At 42.4% G+C, this 20,322-nt stretch overlaps 1 protein-coding gene across 4 annotated transcripts in view; it reads left to right on the forward strand.

Annotated features, from left to right (window-relative positions):
- NEDD4L (NEDD4 like E3 ubiquitin protein ligase) overlaps positions 1-20,322 on the forward strand; it is a 135,098-nt gene that overhangs the window by 84,987 nt on the left and 29,789 nt on the right. For all 4 annotated transcript variants that reach the window (XM_042886988.1, XM_042886989.1, XM_042886986.1 and 1 more), the window contains 7 exons: positions 8,897-8,947; positions 11,856-11,917; positions 12,020-12,122; positions 14,366-14,532; positions 17,072-17,204; positions 17,971-18,147; positions 20,163-20,237. In XM_042886988.1, coding sequence (XP_042742922.1) covers positions 8,897-8,947; positions 11,856-11,917; positions 12,020-12,122; positions 14,366-14,532; positions 17,072-17,204; positions 17,971-18,147; positions 20,163-20,237 — 768 coding nt within the window. The remainder of the gene's footprint in view (positions 1-8,896; positions 8,948-11,855; positions 11,918-12,019; positions 12,123-14,365; positions 14,533-17,071; positions 17,205-17,970; positions 18,148-20,162; positions 20,238-20,322) is intronic.

A 20,322-nucleotide genomic window follows, 5' to 3' on the forward strand; every position in this document is an offset into this window, starting at 1 on the left:
TGCTCCTTATCTGGTATTACGACAGGGAAAGCTGTATGGTTGTACCTCAGACGCTTCCTCTCGCAAGCAGGAGGCACATGGAAATGGAGGGGACAGTTTAACTGGGGAGTGCATTTCAGTGTAGGAGAACAGGGGCTTCCTGTATAGGTCTGTGAGCAGGGTTTGCACTGCCTGTTGTCTCTGAGAGCTGCCATGTGACCTGCTCTCTGCAAACAGCTTGAAATGCTTGCTGCTTCACTCACTTACTTATTTACACCTGTTTTGGTCAGCAGACTATCACACGCAGCCCCCATACCTCTTGCTAAAGAGCCAGTGAACAGTGCTTGGGAACCTGAAAGGTGCTGGACAGAATACCAGCAGCCTCACAGCCATGCCCTCCTGCCCCGCAGCACTGAGGTTCAGGGGCTGTGCAGATCGGGCAGTGCCACCGGTTGGGTTTGCTGTGCTGGGTGCCAAAGCAGATGCAGAAGGAGGAGGAGGGAGAGAGGAATGCGGAGCCCTGGATGTGCAGTGCTGGTGCCATTCGCCACGGAGCTGATGTGATGTTCTCCCCCTTCTGTTGTGTTTCTGAGAGCCTGGAGCTGCAGGGAGCCCTGACTGCTTTTGTATGGTTCCTGAGTTCTGTGGGAAGCAGCATTACAGGCCAGATATACGTAGCAAGTGTTTCTGCAGCCACTGGCCCTCATGCCATTCTTTTTTTTTTTTGTTATAACCCACAGTAGCCGTATATGCATCCACTCTTCATGCAGGGAACACACCAAGAAGTCGGTATTTGATTATAAGAATACCTTCAACATTTTCACCCCTGGTCTTTTTTCTTCACCCTGAGAAATTGTATCGCCACATGCACACTGTTTGGCTGCCATCTAAGTGGATAATTTGCTCCCACAAAGACTTTAGAAAAGCTGTTTTGAACTGAGCAGCATAAACTTGTAATTCTCTTTTTTTTTTTCTTTTTTTTTCTTTTTTTTTTTTGTAAGGAATTAATTAATTGGGATTGTCAGTATTCTAAGTTGAATTTTCATGACTTCCTGTGTTCCACCAGGAGGGAGAGAAGAAAATTGTTTAACAAATGAAGTAGTTAAAAATAGTGTGTTTCTGATCTCCTGACATAATACGTGAGCCAGGGAAATAACACAGATTTGGTTTATGTCAGCTCCCCTAAAGGTCACTTCTGAGGAGTCGTAAACCATGGTTCCAAACCAGGGCACTGCGCTCTGCACAGCAGCCCCGGTGGGGAAGTGGCTCCTGCCCAAGGTCTCACAGGACCCATGTGGGCATGGGCATGTGTTTCAGAGCTGAAAACACGAGAAACCAGCAAGGCAAATGGAACATTGGCTCTCCTTTCCGATACTAACAAAGGTGTTATTTCCAACCTCTGAATTTTAGCTGGTCTTATTTTCGTGAGGTTCTTTGTTTTGGCAGGAGAGGAGGTGTTTGAGCATGTGTCTTTGTGAATTGCTCACTTCTTTGAAGAACTCATGAAGCCAACCCACATTAACTGTCCATTAATCAGCATTTCTATGCCTCAGCACAGGCATTCCTTCAGCTTCTCTCTGGCCAGAGAATGGCAGCTTCTGCTCAGTGCAAATAGCAGATACAAAATGCTCCTGTGCCAAGTACAGGTGGCATTTAGCATTCTTACAAGGTTATTTGTCAGTTGCGTTTTTTTCTAAACATTAGGAAAATCATTAAAGAACAAGTATTACTTCAGATACTGCCAAGTGCATGCCTTCTTGAACACAAGTGCTGCTCAGATCAGGCTGTTAAAGTAACTTACTGAGTGGCTTTGGACAGCTTCGCCTGACTAAATGCCAGCCTGCTTGCAGTTGCTGTGCTGCTGCTATCTCACCGCTCTGCTTCCTGATGCTTCCACGTTTTCTTTGTCTCCTTGGCAATTGGGCTTCATGGCGGAGGAGCTCCTGCTGGTGGTTGAGCATGGCTGGAAGGATAAGTAGGTGAGTGCAGGGGAAATCCAAGCAATGCTGGTAGGAGAAGAAGCCGTGGCAGCAGGTGTGGGTCTTTTGCACAGTTTGTGGTGTCTGCAGTACAAGGCAGTATTAACGAGCAGTGTGTCAGCTCATTTTTCTCTTTTTAATCTGCTGAATGTCATACCCCACTGCAGAGTGTCCCAAGCACACCTCACCCACTCCCATCATTAGCAGGTGTGCTCTCTTTCAGCAATTGATTCACTGTAGTTCTGTGAGCTGCGTGTTTCTGAGTGTTACCTGTGCTCTCCTGCACAGCAAGTGAGTCTGAAAGGAGAAAATAGGCTTGCTAGGACATAGCCAGTTCATGCATCCTTGTTCCATCAGTTCCCTGTGGCATTGCTTGGAAGCATCTCTGTCCATGGGACATGTGTTGCTCTGTGCAGGCAGGAGGTACTGCAAAAAGAGTTTGAGCACATGCAGAACTTGGGCCTCTGAGAAAGTCCCAGCAATGAAGTGCAGCTCCTGGTGCTTTGGGGAACACCATAATCTTCTGGTCACAGCCCTTCTGCTGTCTGCCCGGCTAGATGTTGCTCTCTGATTTACCAAGGTTAGCTTTCCATCTAAAGTCTTTCTACTTTGAATTTGGTTTTCTAGATTTAATCCCTCTTAGTATGCGAGAGTGAAGAATTTTAATGTCTTTCATAGACACGTGGCAATGATTCCCCAGTGAATCCTGTGTGGTCTTATACAAGCCCAGTGTAAAAAATGCTTTTGCCTCCACTTCTTGCTCCATTGCCAATGCACAGTTAATTTCAAGAGGATCACAGACGTACAGCATAGAGGGCAGAAAGCATTGGGTCACTCAGTAATGTTTGTAGAGTTGCTAGAGTGCTTGTGAATAGCACAGCAGTAGGCAGCTGGGACACCTTCCCCGTGGTTTGGTTGTTCCTATCTTGGAGGTGTCTGTGTGTCTGTTCCTGACATATTTATGTATGTATGTCTGTTACTTAACAAAAGCCATAAATCCTTTTAATGAGGAGCAGCTGTTTTCCAGCAGATGCTCATAGATGTAGGGGAGTGACACCATCCAGTAGCCCTGATCTCGCCATTTTAAGTCATCCTCCAAATGGAAGATTCCCATGTTCTTTACGCTTGGTACTGCTCCGTCCTGTTAAGGTATCATATGATTGCTAACAAAAGTTCCTGACAGCCACTGCAAAAAGTCACAGTTCTATGTCAATTTCATAACTGTATTTTGAAATATCCCGAACAATCAGCTTTCAGAAACAGAAAGTTAAGTGGGATTTAACATAGAAAGCAATCTGTGAGAGCTAAGGCAGCCCAGCACGGCAAGTAGAACCCACTGCTGCAGCACATTTCAGTGTTCTCTGTTGTATTTTTTCGTTTGTCCCCTCCCATTTTATGGAACAGAACTGTCCCAGGGTATTCAGTTTCTGGTAGGCTGTCCACCTGTCCTTCCACCTTCCACACGATCCTCTTCATGATCACAGCCCTCTTACACCTGTGGCATGCTGCAGGCTCCAGGGTGCCATTTGTCACTGAGAACCACACCAGGACACAGAGCTCCCATGTGCCCACGTTTGGATACAGCCAGGACCCAGCAGAGAAGCTGTGTTGTTGTAATTGAGGGAATAAATCTTTAACTCGCTGCCTTTACCCTGCCATTGTCCACAGCTTTTTGGGGATGTTGCTCACGTTTCAGGAATGCATCAAGTTTTGGCATAAGTGCCCAGTGCTTCTGAGTGGGTTTAAATAAGCAGTAGCAGCAGAATGCAAATATTTTAGAATTTAAATCATTTATGCTTATGTACTTAATCCATTTCCATAAGGATCTGGTTGTCACGGTTGTCTGTGCATACTGGGAAACGGACTTTTCTCACTCATCTGCAACTGCAGTGGTGCTGCCTGCTTTCTGAAACAGCTGCTCGGAGTGCTGCTATGTGCAGCACAGGGAAGGGCCTCTGCCTGGGTGTTAGTGCTCTTATCTTGTCAGAGATAAGATGCAGCCACGAGGAGGCCTGTGCAAGTGTACACGATATCCCAGGAGCCACTGTGCAGTGACTTGTCGTTAACTACCCATAATGGATGGAAACAGTACCAGAGGGCTTCAGTAATGAAGTCTTAATGTGATAGATACGGCTGAATGAGAACAGGCTCATTTGGATGTTCAGCAGTATTCTGTGGGGTGTCATTGGCGAGTGCAGAATATTGCATACAAATCTACTGGCACTCATTAATGTGCCTGCTTTACCTGGTGTTCCAGTGCGCTGCTCCCCAATAACTCCTCCTGAAAAACCAAATCCATAGTTTAAAGGCATCGTTCAGATTAATTTGTCATGACAACAGAGCTGGATTTGCAGTGAGAAAGAAAAGATGGAAACTTAAATGAAAGTAGCTGCAGCGGCTGTTGCTGCATGAAGTTTCTGTGAAGGCCATTAAAGGAACAGTAAATGTCCTTTTATTACTGCACAAATGAACAACTGGGTAAGTGTTGAGGAAATGAACTGAAGGTCTGCTGTTTTGCTATATGTTTGCTTTGATTTACAGTAAGAAACCCATGCTGCCAGGATGTGTTCTGTGTTCTATGGTTGTGTGCTCGCAGGTGGACACAGATGCTGGACCATCTCCATGTCACTATTTGGTACTGAGCTGTGGCTCTGGCTCAGACTTTCATGGATATTCATATTCAGTAGAGCCATTCATGATAAGTAAATAATGCACTCAACAGTAAAGCAATTCTGCAACGTGAAATACTTTTTCTAAAACATTTTGCTTTGTAGGAAGAATTACTGAAACGTCTTTAATTTTTGATCGGTGAGATCTGCAGAAGACATGAATAATGTATGGGCATGCGCAGGGGCTGGAAGCGGGGTGTCTGCTCTGCTGCTGGAGCACCTCCCATTGAGGGCAGCTTTGCTAATGAGAAAAACATCTTACAGTGCGATGCCTTTCCAAATCTGAAAGCAGTCAGTTGGAGCTGCTGCAACTGCTGCTCTCTGTTTGGCTACGCCTTTAAGAGCACCACATTTCTGAGCGTCTGTTTTGTCAGCATTTGGGATGCAAGTAAAAGTGCAACCTTTTAAAATCAGAGAAGAGTTCTAGCCGTTTCAGAAGTAATTATTTCTAATAATTTTTAATCAGATAAATTCAACTTTAGGCGGTGTCTCAAAAGCCAGAAATAACGCGAGTTACTTCTGCATGTTAAAAGCACGGACTCCTTTCTATACCTCCTCAGGTGACTACAGACAATTCCACCTAGTAAACTCCCAGGGCAGTGGGCACAGCCCTGAGCTGCTGGAGCTCAGGTAGTGTTTGGACACATCTCTCAGCCATAATGTTTGCATTTGGTGATCATTAAGCAATCATCAGTACGAACAAGGTGACGCATCCTTTTTCCCATTGTGATTGGCTGGACGTGTGAGATTTGTGTCTGCACTTGGGATTTGATGACTGATGTAATTGGAGCAGCTTGTGTGCATTCAAGAAAATGTAGTGTAGAGAATGCCCAATATGCCAGCTGTCTTTGAGCACACCAAAGAGAAATTTAAGGACTTCTGCATTGGTATTACTTTTCTGCAAGATGGTTGCATAACTAAGGGGGACGGTTGGACAGATTCGAGTTTCCTAAATAGATGGTGTCTTTCTGCCTCCGACACAGAACAGAAATGATTGCTTTTCATTATGAGAGAACTAGCATGAAAATAGGGCAGAATCTGGAGTAATGAGATTTTGCATTCTCTTTGAAACCAAATAAAGTAAATATGGCTTTTAAAAAATAATACTGATTTACTATCTCAGTAATCATGAGCTTTTCTGTTACTTTCAGGCATCTTTAGTCTTTGGTCCTCTATTAATTCCAATTGAGAAACGACAGTGGCGAATACTTGCTGACTTGCAATGTGGAGTGCCAAATAAAAATAAAGCTTTCAGGAGGTCTCACCATTTTGTCAGTCTGCCCCTTTGTTGTAAGGGGATAGAGGGGAATATTGGTGGGAAGGTTCAACCTCTACTGCCCTCCCACCAACATCTGCCTCTGACATGGTGGACCAGCGCCATACCATAGGAGGCATTACTTCTGGAGCAGCCCTAATGTTCCTCTGTTACAAAATAAGTGATGCACAACGCGATTGCTCACCATCTACTGGCTGATGCCCAGCCCACCCCTCAGCTGCAGCCCACCCCCAGCCGCCTCCCCTCACGTCTATAATTTTTTCTCATGATGTCACCTGGTATGGAATATCCTTTTGGCCAGTTTAGGTCAGCTGTCATGGTTCTGTCCCTCCTCAGTATCCCCCACCCCCAGCCCCTGTCTTACAGGACAGCAGGAGGAGCTGAAGCTTTGGCCCTGCCTGCGCAGAGTGCTGGACGCAGTGCTGCTGCAGCTGCAGGAGCCTTTGTCCCAAAGCAGAGGAACAGTAACCAGCCTGGAAGTTTTCCATGCATGTGAGATTTGCTTTTCTTGAAAAAAAGTTGCATGAACAGATATAGGGATAGGTGTTTGTTTCCAAGTAGTTGACACTGGGGAAATCCCACTGAAGGGAGGTGAAAGATGGGTGGTGTTTGCCAATGTTAAGTGAGAAGCTTGTTGATTCTCTAAAAGCAAAGCATGCTGCCAGGTTTTTCCAGCAGTTAGTGAGTGAGTTAATAATCACAGTTCCGTAATTAAAAGCCTGTTTGCTGTTTTTATTTAAATTTGGAAAAGACAGGCTCCTTTGTACAGGTGCTCTTTTTGCATTGCTGTATGAGTATATTGCACAGCCATGTGTCCGTCTCCAGGGGTCAGAGGGTTATGCTATCTTTGTAACAGAAACAGCGTTCTTATTATGTTATCATATAAAATATGGATTTTAATATTAAACTTAATGCTCTGCTATGAGGAATATGTAAACTTGGCTTCAGAGCAGCAGCATGCACTTCCTGGAATCCTGTGCATAGTGGGGGTATAAATAAACGCAGGTTCTTTGGAATTCAGTGGGGCTGATATCTGGTGTCATTAACAGGATCTGCCAGAATTTGTATTCCCTGACAGACAGTTGATTTTTGATTAATGCAAGATGCTTTATTTTGAAAATCAATATCTTAGAAGATTAATGAATACCAGATATAAATCCAGCACAGTGATTGGCAAAGCAAATGCACGTATGTTATTTAATTACTGTATGTCTTGTCTGTTGCCAAAATTTCATTCCTTTGGAAATGTCATATTCAGCAGTCAAATTTAGATTGAGGTGCTGGAAGTCATCATTTTTAGGTGAGGTATGAAAACAGGGATAAGCACAGGGTAGCGCAGGCAACTTCTGGTTTTGAGATAAACTGGTTTCAAAGGGAATTATTTCTTATTTATGCGTTAGTATATAGTGCTGGCAACTGCTAACTGTAAGAGCTGCTCAGTGTTGTGTCAGTTCTGAGGTGTCCCTAAGTGAGAAAGGTAATGCCTGAGCAGCATTCAGAAGGCACACAGCTTGAACAGAAATGTCTGTGTGGTCAGGATGCAGATGTTTTCTGCTAGAACAGCTGCACCCACTGCCGCTGTATGTATTGATCAGGAATCACTGTTTGGTGAGAATAGGATTTACTGAGTGATGACAGTATGTGTTCTCCCTCTGGAAGTTATCCTCTTTGTCCACCTCTGCTAACATGCTCTGTTCCTTTTCTTCTGTCCTTGCAAGCACATTCCTGGGCTCCATCAGCAGAGGGGTGGCCAGCAGGGACAGGGAGGTGATTGTCCCCCTCTGCTCTGCTCCTGTGAGGCCCCATCTGCAGTACTGTGTCCAGGTCTGGAGCCTCCAGCACAAGAAAGACAGGGAGCTGTTGGAGAGGGTCCAGAGGAGCCACAGAGATGATCAGGGGACTGGAGCATCTCCCCTACGAGGACAGGCTGAGGGAGCTGGGCTTGTTCAGCATGGAGAAAAGAAGGCTGTGGGGTGACCTCATGGCAGCCTTTCAGTACCTAGAGGGAGCCTGCAAACAGGAGGGGAGTCAACTCTTGGAAAGGGGAGATAACGGCAGGACAAGGGGAAATGGTTTGAAGTTGAGGGAGGGAAGATTGAGGTTGGATGTCAGGGGAAGCTCTTTGCTATGAGAGTGGTGAGGTGCTGCAACAGCTGCCAGAGAGGCTGTGATGCCCCGTCCATCCATGGAGGTGTTCAAGGCCAGGTTGGATGGGGCCCTGGGCAGCCTGGGCTGCTATGAAATGTGGAGGTTGGTGGCCTTGTGTGTGGCAGGGGGTTGGAGCTTTGTGATCCTTGAGGTCCCTTCCAACCGTGGCCATTCTGTGATTCCGTGATTGCCAGAAGTGCTCTGAGAAGCGCTGTGTCAATGTTTGTGCTGTGGGAGGTGGGAGGTGTGGATGGGTGGTTTGGCCCTTGGGTACCACCTGTTTAGACATCATCAGGTGTCACTGGGCGCTGGAGAGATGAGGCTGCCAACAAGTTCTACTTCCTGCTTTCTCTTTGGTAAAATTACAAGCTCTTAGCTGAGGGGAAACTGTTTGCAATTCATGCAGCTGTACCTTCACTGGTGGGACATTAGTTTTTCCTCCCTTCCGCATTAGTTTTGAATGTGAGGTTCTCCTTAAACTAAAGGTAAAAAAGTAACTAAGCTTGGGCAGGAACACATGCTGAACTGCTATGTCATGCAGCTTTTTAAATGTGTGTTGAGCCAAGAATTCATGCACAGAGTGGATTATCATTTTGTATTTTGAATTATGCATAGGTCATTAGAGGAGGCACTGGAATTTCACCAGCACTCAACACCCACGCTGTGGACTAAAAAGCCATTTTGAAGTGTCAGAGCGTTCTGTTGGAATAGCTGAATTCTACAGAACTGTATTTATTCCTGCTTCATTGTGACTGGATTGGTGTTCATCCTTTTTTACTTCTCTGGTGTAAAGAGGACCTCATGGGTAAAATTGCTTATTTTCTGCTTTTTCTTTTCTTTGACAGACTAGAGACGACTTCCTGGGCCAGGTGGATGTGCCTCTTAGCCACCTTCCGGTAAGAAATGCTTTGGTCCATGTGCTTTTTTTTGTGATCCCCAGCTGTTAAAAGCTCATGACAATTTACTGAAATAAATTCAACTTAAAGCACATATTCCCAGTAGAGCCACAGAGGCTGAAAGAAAAATCTCACAAAAATAGAGCCCCGCTCTGCAGAGGTGTCTGCAGTTGTCCCCTTTGCAGAGGCTAGGGAGGTGGTGATTCTCTGGCGCCCACTGACGTTTCCAAAATCCAGATTTCTCTTCTGGTCCATTTCTCATCCTGATTCTTTCTTAAAATCCTTGTCTGGCCTGAGTCAGATGATGAATGACACAGCCAAGCTCCATTTCTTCCTGAACTTCTGTTGAAAGTGTTGAAGAAAATAAAAATGTTTTTTGGTCCCATTTATTTGTCTACGTAATGTGTGGCTAAGGTTATGGGAGAAGATTATCACTCTATCATCAGGTTTTCATAGATGTTCTTTTCATATAACATGTTCAACATTCAGAAACTGCTCAACACTGTCCTTAATGTAATCTTAGTCCAATGAAGACGGCGGCAGAATTATTACAGACTGCAGTGCATGAAAGCTTTCAGTGCCAGTACTGAAAAAGTTTGAGGGAGAGCTCTGTGCTTCTGCTGTCAGTAGGTGGGCCCTGATCACATCTGTTTCTGTTGTTTCACTCGGGTTGGCACGTGCTGAAAAGGCCAGAGACAGTGCTGGATTGGAGACAGGGATGCTGTAATGAAAGGCAGATAACTAAACATCAGGATGTTTGTGATTGTGATGGTGGGTATTTATGAGGAAATGTGCTGCAAAGTATAAAATGATGCTGTAAGTTTTACTGTGTGCCTATTTTGCAGAGTCAGGTAGTATTTTACAGTTCTGTTTTTAGTGACCATTAGTTTTAGTTATTACAAATCATGAACGAGAGTTGAGAGAGCTGCAAGCATGTCACACACTTTCTGTGAACTGTCTTGAGAAATTAGCAGCTTTCTTCCTTCCACACTGCATAAGAGGTTGACTCTTCCTATACATGGGAAGCTTCACTGTCCTCTCTGTGGTCTTAGCTGGCACTTGAGTTTGCATCTCTCTAGCTCACATTCAAAACAGTGGAATGCTACACTTACTCTTTCAAATTGTTTTTAGACTTCTACTGTCTTTACATAGAAACTGATAAATTAAAATTTCCTAGCTGCTTCACTGCAGAATAAATTCAACTGTGCTAAGATGAGAAAAGTTTATACTTAGTACCCCCCACTTCTTTCCATGGAGGCTCACTAGAAAGTGAATGTGCTTCCTTTACAAAATCCCTTCTTTGCATGTTTGCAGATAATTTCTTTAGCTCCAGAAGGTGTTTTCTTCTAAATTTCCCTTGCAAATACTTGCAATTTGTATCTCAGAACCATTGCACTGAGAGGCACACAGCAGTGCCTGCACAGGGTGCTTTCCTGCCCATGCAGATGTACTCAAACTCTGTAACAGTGACTTACATTGTGCTTTCTAAGGTCTGCACTAATTTAATGCTCAGGGAAACATCCTCTGTGACTTTTTATTTTAATCAGTGTTTTCCTCATTCATCCTTCCTATACACTGATAGGAGAGATTGTGATACATTCACTAGCAAATGTTTTCTTTTAGCTGTAGAATTGTTTGGCAGAATCCTGGTTCTCTCTGACCTTATCCAACCTTTCTCAGCAAAACTTGGTTAAAGTACACACCTTTTACTTAATGTACATTGAATAGAGATGAGACTACTAAAAGGCAATACTATATAATCAGGCATGCTTCACAGTGCTGTTGGTTTGATTAAAAGCTGCTATCTCTGAGAAAATGGGAAGTCTGTCTCAGACAGATTAAGTGGAAACTTAATGCAGGAAATGCCTTGCAGGATGTTCTGTGACAAGCTAATCTGTATGGCATTGGATGTAAAATCTGTGATTATGAGTTGGAATTCATTTTTAATTTACTGTTTATTGACTTTGAGGTAATACCTGGGAGATAGATTATCCTGTGTCTACAAAAGTCTAGTAAAGGAATTGCACACAAGTAGTATTCCTGTCAGTAAAGATAGGGCTTGTAAGGGCTTTGTAGATATGCTATCGTTTTCTGTAATTGCTGGCAGATGGGAGCAACATTCTTCTAGTTGTGCTCATATTAAGAAAATTTTCTGTAAATGTGGTCTTCATTGTAGCACGTGCTTACATGTTCAGTATAACACAGGCCATACTTCCAATTTCGTAGCCCCAGCCATACAATAAGCAGTGCACCCCTTAAATCAGAAGATTTAATCTGTGTATGGATTTCTGCCTCTCGTATTTGCCTTCTCATTTCTAAATTTCTAGTTCTGCACCAATAATGGCCCTCATTTCACAGACACGGCGAGTGCAGCAGATCTGAATTTCTTTTAAGGTTTAAAGCTTTATGAAACTTCCAGCTGAATGTAAATCAGACAACGCAGCCTGTCAACCTGCAAATATTACTGATCTGCCCCATAAAGAATTTCAACCTCTCACTGTTTTTCAAAGTCTAAACAGCTTTGAAATAAGAAACAAAAGCTAGCTGAGCTGTATTTTTTTTAATAGTTTCCTAATATGCATAACAAACAGCCCTTCAGGTGGATGCATCCTCGTCTGGCAGTGCTGTTGGGTGGCAGCAGAAAGTTGGCAGGGGTTTGCTTTATGGGATCTTCCAGATCTTGCTGTGTGGGTTTCCATGCAGCGATGAGGCAGAGTTCAGCCCATTGCTGGTATTTGCAGTGACATCTAGTGGACCTCTTGTGCAGCTGTATATTAACCACCCACCCACCCAGGGTAACCCACACTGTAGAATCTTCTCTAGCAACGTCTGCAATGTGAATGTTCCTTATGTACTACTGTGCTTGTGGGCAAGCCCTTTAAGTTGTCATTTTCTTACATACTTGTAGACTGAAGACCCAACCATGGAAAGGCCATATACATTTAAGGATTTCCTTCTCAGACCAAGAAGGTGAGGATTTGTATTTGTATTTTAAAACATTTCTTACTTCAAGGTTTATTACTTGCAGCTGTTGAAGAGCTATTCAATTAAATGTAACTTCGTGTCTTCTAGTCACAAGTCTCGTGTAAAGGGTTTCTTGAGACTGAAGATGGCTTACATGCCTAAGAATGGTGGCCAAGAGGAAGAAAATAGCGATCAAAGGGATGAGTCTGAGGTAAGACAATCAAGAGGTCACTATCTGATATCTTCTTTTTGTCATTCTTATGCATCTGGAGGTGTGTAAGTTATTAGAGTTTCAGATAGAATCTTAGAAGAAGTTGTGGTTTTGAAAGATAAAATGATGGTGTTAGTTTAGCTTCAACATATTCTTCCCCTCCCATGCTTTCAAAACCATAAGGTGATATTTTCTCTACTGTTTCAAGTGGCACAATGAATACTGAAGTCTCTCTGATTCAGTTGTGGTGTGGGTTTTTTTTCCATTTTCATGAGCATTCCCAAGGCTGCATAAGTCACGCCAAGAGAGCAGAAGAATTTGAAAAGTCTATCCACGTAATTCATATTTGACATAAGCGTGATGGTCTGTTTTCAATATCTAAGCATGTCTTCCTCTGTAGTGTGTCCAAGTTAGCTGTTGGAACATTTTTCTTTATTTTCTTGGCAGCACCAGCTTTACAGAGAATAGTGCTCATGCGGGTACAGCAGGTTTAAAGACTTCCCAGCACTCCTACCACCATCATCCATTTTAAGAATTACTGTAATTAGAGCTGACAGAGTGGATGTTAGCCCAAGTTTGCTTTAATTACTAATAATGGGCAGTCATCTGTAATTGGAGAAGGAGGGCTGTTGTCCCAAGCCATACATCTGTGTTCTGCAGCTTCTCAGGAGGTCTGCCCAAGAGCTGGTGCAGAGGCAGCTGAGGTGTCTCAGGGCACGCAGTAATGCAGCACCTCAGTTCATCGCCTTCAGCACTTCACAAATTCAAAACTCAGCTTTATTTCTCTCTCATCATGTACAAAAAAGGTGTGTGTATGTGTGTGTAAATATGCTTGTATTTTGTGTGTGTATGTGTATTTATAATACAATTTGCATAAAAATCTGAGAAGTTTATATACGTATATATATGTGTCACACTCAGACATATTATTTTATAAAACAAACAGTAATCTCTAACAGTGAATTTCATAGAATGACCATATTTTTAATGTAATCTGATTTTTCTGTGATAATTGAAGTAACAAGACTGTAAAAGGCTCCGTTGTGCTTACAGTTATTAAATTCGTTAGTGAATGGATTCTTTCATGTAAATAATACATCTCATATTTGGTGCCTAAATAACTGACTTGAACTTACTAGCAGTTTTTTAACAAAACTAGTCTGGAAAGTATGTTTCAAGAGTAGAGTCTCACATATAGAAAAAAGATTTCAGCAGCATGCATGCAGTGATGCTCTCTTTACCCACAGGTCTCTATTTCTGAACATTATTTATTGTCTGCTTTGCTGTTGAAAATAAATTTTTGTCACCTGTGTGAGTAAGGTCCTCCTGACTCGAGTACATAAGATAATGCCACAAGGCCCTGGCAGTGTCCCACAGAAACAGCATTTCTAGTAAATCAGTGGCAATGAAAAGCATCTGTGTTTCATTTAACAGAACACTTCTAACTCTAATTTCTGAACAGCAGCAGGGAAGGAATTTTATTATCTGTAATTGAATTGCAGTATTTACCTGGAAAGGATACCCTATGGCAATTAGATTTTAGTTTGAATTCAGGTAGATTTATGTATTAAAGTCTTCTGAAACAGGAATAAAATACAGTGTGGTTGCAGTGGATACTTAAAGCTGTGTTACACGTCTGGAAGTAAAATTAGTTGTAGGTTGTTCCGTTTGCTTGTTTTTTAGTCTTTCCCAGAAAAGGCATGTTTGACTGATAAGGACATCTGCCTGTTGTCCTTGGGACTTTTTACATACCTTCTTGGGACTTTTTTGCTGCTGTCAGCGACTGTCAGACCCTTTGGCAAATCACAGATGAGTCTGTCGGGAAGACAGGACAGAGGTGGTGAACAGGAGAAGTTCCTGTGTGCTTTGGTAGAGTGGGAAAGCAAAAAGAAAAACAGTGATTATCCTTTACGAGGAAAAGGACACAGCTTGAGTTCAGAAGTTAGCAGTTGGCTCTCTTTGGCTTCACGGCTGGAGATCTGCACCTGGCTACCAGGAGGAATACCCACCCAAATGATTTTGGGAATCCCAAACTTATAGATTCAATAGACTGGTAGAAGTTTAGTGTTTTTGTCACTGAAATGTAGCACACGCTGTAATCATGAAGTTTCTTCCGTTTCTCATTGCCTTAGATTTTAAAAAATAGCGAAAAAAATATAGGAATCTTTACCCTTGTGAGCAATACTGGTACAACTTCTCTCTTCGACTTGAGCTCTGACATCTTTTCTGCTCTCATTCCTAAGCACGGATGGGATGTGGTTGATTCCAACGACTCTGCGTCTCAGCGCCAGGAGGAGTTGCCACCTCCTCCACTGCCTCCTGGGTGGGAGGAAAAGGTTGACAACCTGGGGCGGACTTACTATGTCAACCACAACAACAGAACCACGCAATGGCACCGACCAAGTTTGATGTAAGTGGCACTGTAGTGCTTTGTCCTGTTTGTGGGTATGTGCAAAAGTTAAGGAGAATAAATTATTTTCTTCTGTAGAGACTATTGACAAAGTATTTTTTAAAAATGCAAGCACAGGCATTTCAGGTCTTTTAAGTTTTAATTAAGTTAGACTGACTGATTTTAAGGAGATCCTCTTCTGCTTTTCTGTGCTTGTGCTAATGCGGAGTTCCTGTTCAAGCCTTCATTGTACATTGCCTATAAATAGGTTTATAATGCTGTAGCAATGTTTAACTGAAAATGTTAAGAGTTGTACTGAAATAATGAGTTAGATGGAGTCTCCTTCTCTGGAGATGTTCCAGACCTGCCTGGATGCCGACCTGTGCGACCTGCTGTAGGGAACTGCTTTGGCAGGGGGTTGGACTCGATGATCTCTGGAGCTCCCTTCCAACCCCTACAATTCTGTGATTCTGTGATTCTGTGATCTTTCACTATCTTTCTGTAGCTACTACTCTCCCACTGTTGCTTATTACAAGTGCTGTTTGCTCTTTCTTGCATGTTCATTATCATAGTTGTATTATGTGTGTGTTTCTATATTTAACTTTGTTATTTTTGTCTGACGTGTTTATCCTAGATTAATTAGATTATCTTAGGTTAATTAATTAGAATTTAGTTAGTTTTTGTCCAGCAGATTTTGAACTGTTTTTTTAAAATGCTATCTGTTAAGCAGCTTTTACTTTTCTCAAGTGAATGCCATCCATCTCACAGCGGTATCAGTAACTGCCTATAAAACTTCAGTTTTTATAAATTATTTAATTTAGCACCTCCTTTAATTCTGACTATGGTAAATGAAGTGAAAATTACATGGCTTCAGAAATGCTTTACTGACACATGTAAAAAAATAATAATCGTTGGAAAATGGCATCAGATGGGTGTATAATTTGAAGGCTTCCGGTTGGTGAGTAGCTAAGATGACCAAAAAGTCAGTATCACAAGTGATTTGGGAATGCATAATTACTACTAGCCTTGATAAAGATTGAGGTGGACACCATACTCATACAAATTAAGTAACATTGGGGTTTTTATTGTCTCTTGTTTTAAGATAGAAACAAAGGAAAATTTAGAGTGATGCTTCAAGCCTTGTGCCCAGGAGGCCATTAAGGCCAACAGCATCTTGTGTTGTGTCAGAAGTAGTGTAGCCATAAGAGCAGGGAAATGATTGCTCCCCTGTTCTCAGCACTGGTGAAAACTGCACCTCAGTGCTGTGTTCATTGTTGGGCTCTCATACAAAAGAGACGTGGAGGTCCTGGAGCATCTCTGGAGAGGGGAACGGAGCTGGGAGGGTTCTGGAGCACAGTGCTGTGGGGAGTAGCTGAGGGAATGGGATGGTCACTGTGGGGAAGGGAAGCTCAGGGGAGACCACATCACTGCCTACAACTCCTGAAAGTTGTGCTGGGAGCCTCTGCTCTCAGGTGACAGTGATGGGACAGGAGGTGGTGGCCGTACGTTGTGCTGGGGTAGAGTCAGGTTGGTTATTAGGGTATTTGTTCTCAGAAGGGGTTCTGAGGCATTGAACGAGGCTGGCCAGGGAAGTAGTTGAAGCACCATACCTGGAGGTATTCAGAAGGTGTGCAGATGTGGCACTTAGGTGCCTCGTTGAGCAGTAGGGTTGGCTGTGATGGTTTTTAACAGCTGGACTTGATGGTCTTGGACATCTTTTCCAAACTAAGTGATTCTGATTTTGTAAATTCATGAAACCACTAGGAGTGGAAGGTTCTTGTGGGGTTGATAGTAGAATCAATAGTGTTGGCCTCTCGGTTTGAGACTAGTAACTCAGATACTAATCTAGTCAGTAAGAGAAAATATTGATTATTGTATAGTCTGTGTCAGTTGAGTAATTTGTCTTGCTGTGCTAAAATGTTTTCTCAAATAAATGCTTCCTGAACATAAATCTCTTTAAAAGCTACGGTCCCTCATCCCGAAGGAGAGGTTTAAATGGAATACTGCCTTTTAACAACCTCTTGTAGCCCTTGAGTACTGTAATGGAGATGCAGAGATATGCACAGGGGGAAGCTGCACAAGTCAGGAAGGGACACCATTAAGGGAATTTTTTTTTTTTCTTTCCATTACAACCATTGCAGATATGAGCTGAACTAGTGGTTGTAGCCAGTAACAGCTTGTTGTTGCTTTGGCTATTGCAAAAAGAAAAGCAATAGTTGTCATAAAGAGGGGGGCAGAAGTAAGATCTCTGTGTCAGGAATGATTCTAGTCATGCTGGGAAAGGATAAGTTGTAAGGGGTTAACATCTTACAGTGGGGACTCATTTTTCTGGTTTAACAACTCCGTTGTACAAAGAATGTTAATTTCCAGTCTTACATGACATTCGTGAAATGCTTTTGGTTTTATTTCACTTGGATTAAAGAATTAAATTTCCTCCTGTTTATGAAGCCTGATATGTGCAAGAGTAATGAATTTTTAGCTATAATCAAAAGCATTAATGAGTTTAAGATTCATTGTTGTCTTGTTCTTTTCTCCTTCGCTTCCTTTCCCCACTGTCCAGTGATGTGGGATCTGATTCAGATAACAACATCAGACAAATAAACCATGAAGCAGCCCATAGGCGGTTTCGCTCTCGAAGACACATTAGTGAGGATTTGGAACCGGAACCTATGGAGACTGGAGACATTCCTGAGGTATATGAAGGTCTTGCTTTTAAGAATTGCACCAATCTCAGGCCAAAACGTTTCCCATTTTGTAAGCTAATTACTATGCACCGTGAACAGGAACGGTTTTGCATGGTTTTTAAGGAAATCGACTGAGCAGAAGACTGGAGACACAGTAAAAATCCTAGACAGTTACACTTTCCTGCACATACGCTTTTGTAGGTGGCCAGTAGAGTATGCACTGTGTTAAGTACCATGTAAATGACACGCATTTGTAATAGCAAGCACTGGCTCCTTATCTCCAAGAAGATGAAACACTTTCAATAATCTGCTTTGAGTAACAGTGGGACAAGTTTGTAAGAAGTGAAATGTACCAAATGGAACTGCCATTTGTTTGAGTTTTCTTCTGCGTCTTAATTTAGAAGGAAAACAAGGTATTTTTCCCCCCAAAAATACTTGGCTCTATTTAAAACTCAAGAGATCTTGTTAATCAGTATTTTTAATCTACAGATAGAACAATGTAATGAATTTTGGTAGATGTTTTTAAGCAAACTTTTTGTGTAAAGCTCTGATCCCCTTCAGCCTTAAGGAATGTTTTATGTTGAATGTTTTTATGAATGTTTTCACTGAGAAACACAACTATTTGTGTGCACAAGGGGTTAGTTTATTTCATTAAGTGTTAATGCTGATGATCACACTTGGGTTTGCCACAGTGAGGTGGCTGCCTGGAACACACAGGGAAGGAGAGGCTTGGTTTGACTTGAAATAGTTAATGCAGCTTCTTTTCTTTTGTCAGCCTTGGGAAGCCATTTCAGAGGAGGCGAGTGCAACTGGGGATTCTTTAAGCTTATCGTTGCCACCACCTCCTGCATCTCCTGTGTCCCGTAGCAGTCCTCAGGAGCTATCTGAGGAACTGAACAGAAGGCTTCAGATCACTCCAGACTCTAATGGGGAACAGCTGAGTTCTTTGATTGTACGTGACACGCTGCTTTCTCTGTATACATCTTTACTACTTTACTGATTTTTGCCAGCTTTACATAATCCTGAATTGTTTATGTGGATGAGTAGGTATTGCTGGTCTTAGGAAAAACTGAATACTCTGTTAAAAGCATCTTTTAAAAAAAAAAAATCAGCTTAGTTTCACTGTAGAAGCAGACCTTTATTTAGGTTTAATGTTTTTTTATTTTCCTACATGAGTTTAATTTGAGAGCCTACTGCTCTTATACCTTTAGTGGAACAAAATGCATCATGTAATACTAGAGAGCATCAAGCTAGGAATATCCAAAAGAAAGAGGAAAGACTGAATACTGCTCCAATCATCACCCATTTTATTATGTGATAACTTATCAGAGCTTGGCGTTTACCTGTGCGTATTTATGCTGAAGAATGTGTTGGAATTTTACAAATCCCCATCGTAGTTTACTGGTTAATTGTCACAAGACTAACAAAGGATTAGAATTGAAAGAAAGTAGTTATGGTGAAATGCTCTGTGGATTTATTAATAACAAGTCTGGAGAACCACAGCAGGTTGCTTGAGGTGAGAAGAGAATATAAGTTCTGTTTGTGCGTGTTGCCTATTAGTTGGACACTTAGGATACCACAAAAAGTAAGGATACCATGCTTTCAACTGAAATGTCTTATGTCTCTCTGATTGAGAAAACAATTGTAAATATAAAAGAGAGCACTGTGTTGAGATTTAATCATTTCCTTGGTGTGCGCTATTAAGGTACCTCTGCAGTTAAAGTGAGGAGTGATCACACTCAACTCTTTTTCTGATCAAATAGAATCTTGATTAGGTGCAATTTTTTCACAAAGAACCTATGCAATGTATACAATGACTTGAATGTTATATAGAGATTAGTTCAGCAAATTATGGCTCTGATTGCCAGCCATCTGCACAAAGTCTGCTTCTGTAGATAACTGCAGGTTCCAGTGACCTTCACCTCGAGGGTGGGACGTTAATCGAGTAGGAGCAGTGTCAAGAACAGGGCCTATATTTACTGTGCATACAAAATAATAAGTGGTATAGCTACAAAATAATCTGAATTAAAATAATTCAGTAGTAATGTACAAAGTAGCTCTTTTATGAGCCATTAAATAACATCTTACTTACCACTGCAGTGCAAATTTTAATAAGACCACACTTACTAAGGAAGAAATTGTCAGAGCATTTAGTGTCTGTTACACTACCCTAAAACGAAGCAGCTCTGAAATTATTCTGTCTGCACGTGGAGATTAAGTGGGTCAGCAGTGTTCAGTCCATGGCCCCAGAGGATCTGCCACAGCAGCTTGTGTCTGTGACTGTTCCTCTGGCCTCTGCGAGAGCTCACTGGCCTGATCCAGCACTTAACTCTGGGCTTGCAAATCTGCCCAGTTCTGAGATTTGTATTAATAGCAAAAAGACATCAAGAGCATCATTTGGATCGAGCAGGGTGGTAGGAAGGGTTTGGCACTGCCAGCTAAACACAGGATGTGCCTGCTTGACATCTCCTCTTGACCCAAATTCCCAAAAGCTGTGTGATCAGCTCAGTGACTGTGCAGGCTGTTGGATCCAGGACTTTCCCTAAACCCAAATCTAGACTGGCTTTGCATGAACCTGGCTAAGATCCACAGGCTGCTGGCTGTACCTAGAGGTGCTTTGACCTCAGCAAGGCTCCCAACGAAGGTTCTGCAGAGCGTCCTGCTTTCCCACCACAGGCTCAGGGTGTCATCAGCACCAGAACCACAAGGTCATCTTATGTGTTACTGGCATCTCATTGTGCCCACATCAAGGAACAGACACAAGGGTTACCTAGTGCAGTAAGCCATGTGTGAGATTCCAGCTCTGATAGTAGTACTGATTTTCCAAAGACTATATTGACAGTATTCAGCCAGGAGTTGTATGTCTTCCTTATGCTGCTTGTTCTCCCTCTAGGTTTTCTAAGGTGTCTTCCAAAGATACTTGAAAGTAGTTAAACTTACAGATGTTTTCTTTATTTTTTTTTTCAGCAAAGAGATCCTTCCTCAAGACTGAGATCTTGCAGTGTAACAGATACAGTTGCTGAACAGTCTCAATTATCTTTGGTAAACGAAAGCTAATTTTTATTTATTTCTTCTTCTTTTAACGTCATCTGATTCTGAATGGTGTCTTTTCCTAGATCAGTTCTAG

This window comes from Lagopus leucura, unplaced genomic scaffold (assembly GCF_019238085.1).
Source record: "Lagopus leucura isolate 7727_CA_CO unplaced genomic scaffold, USGS_WTPT01 Super-Scaffold_100070, whole genome shotgun sequence".
Lineage (NCBI taxonomy): Eukaryota > Metazoa > Chordata > Aves > Galliformes > Phasianidae > Lagopus > Lagopus leucura.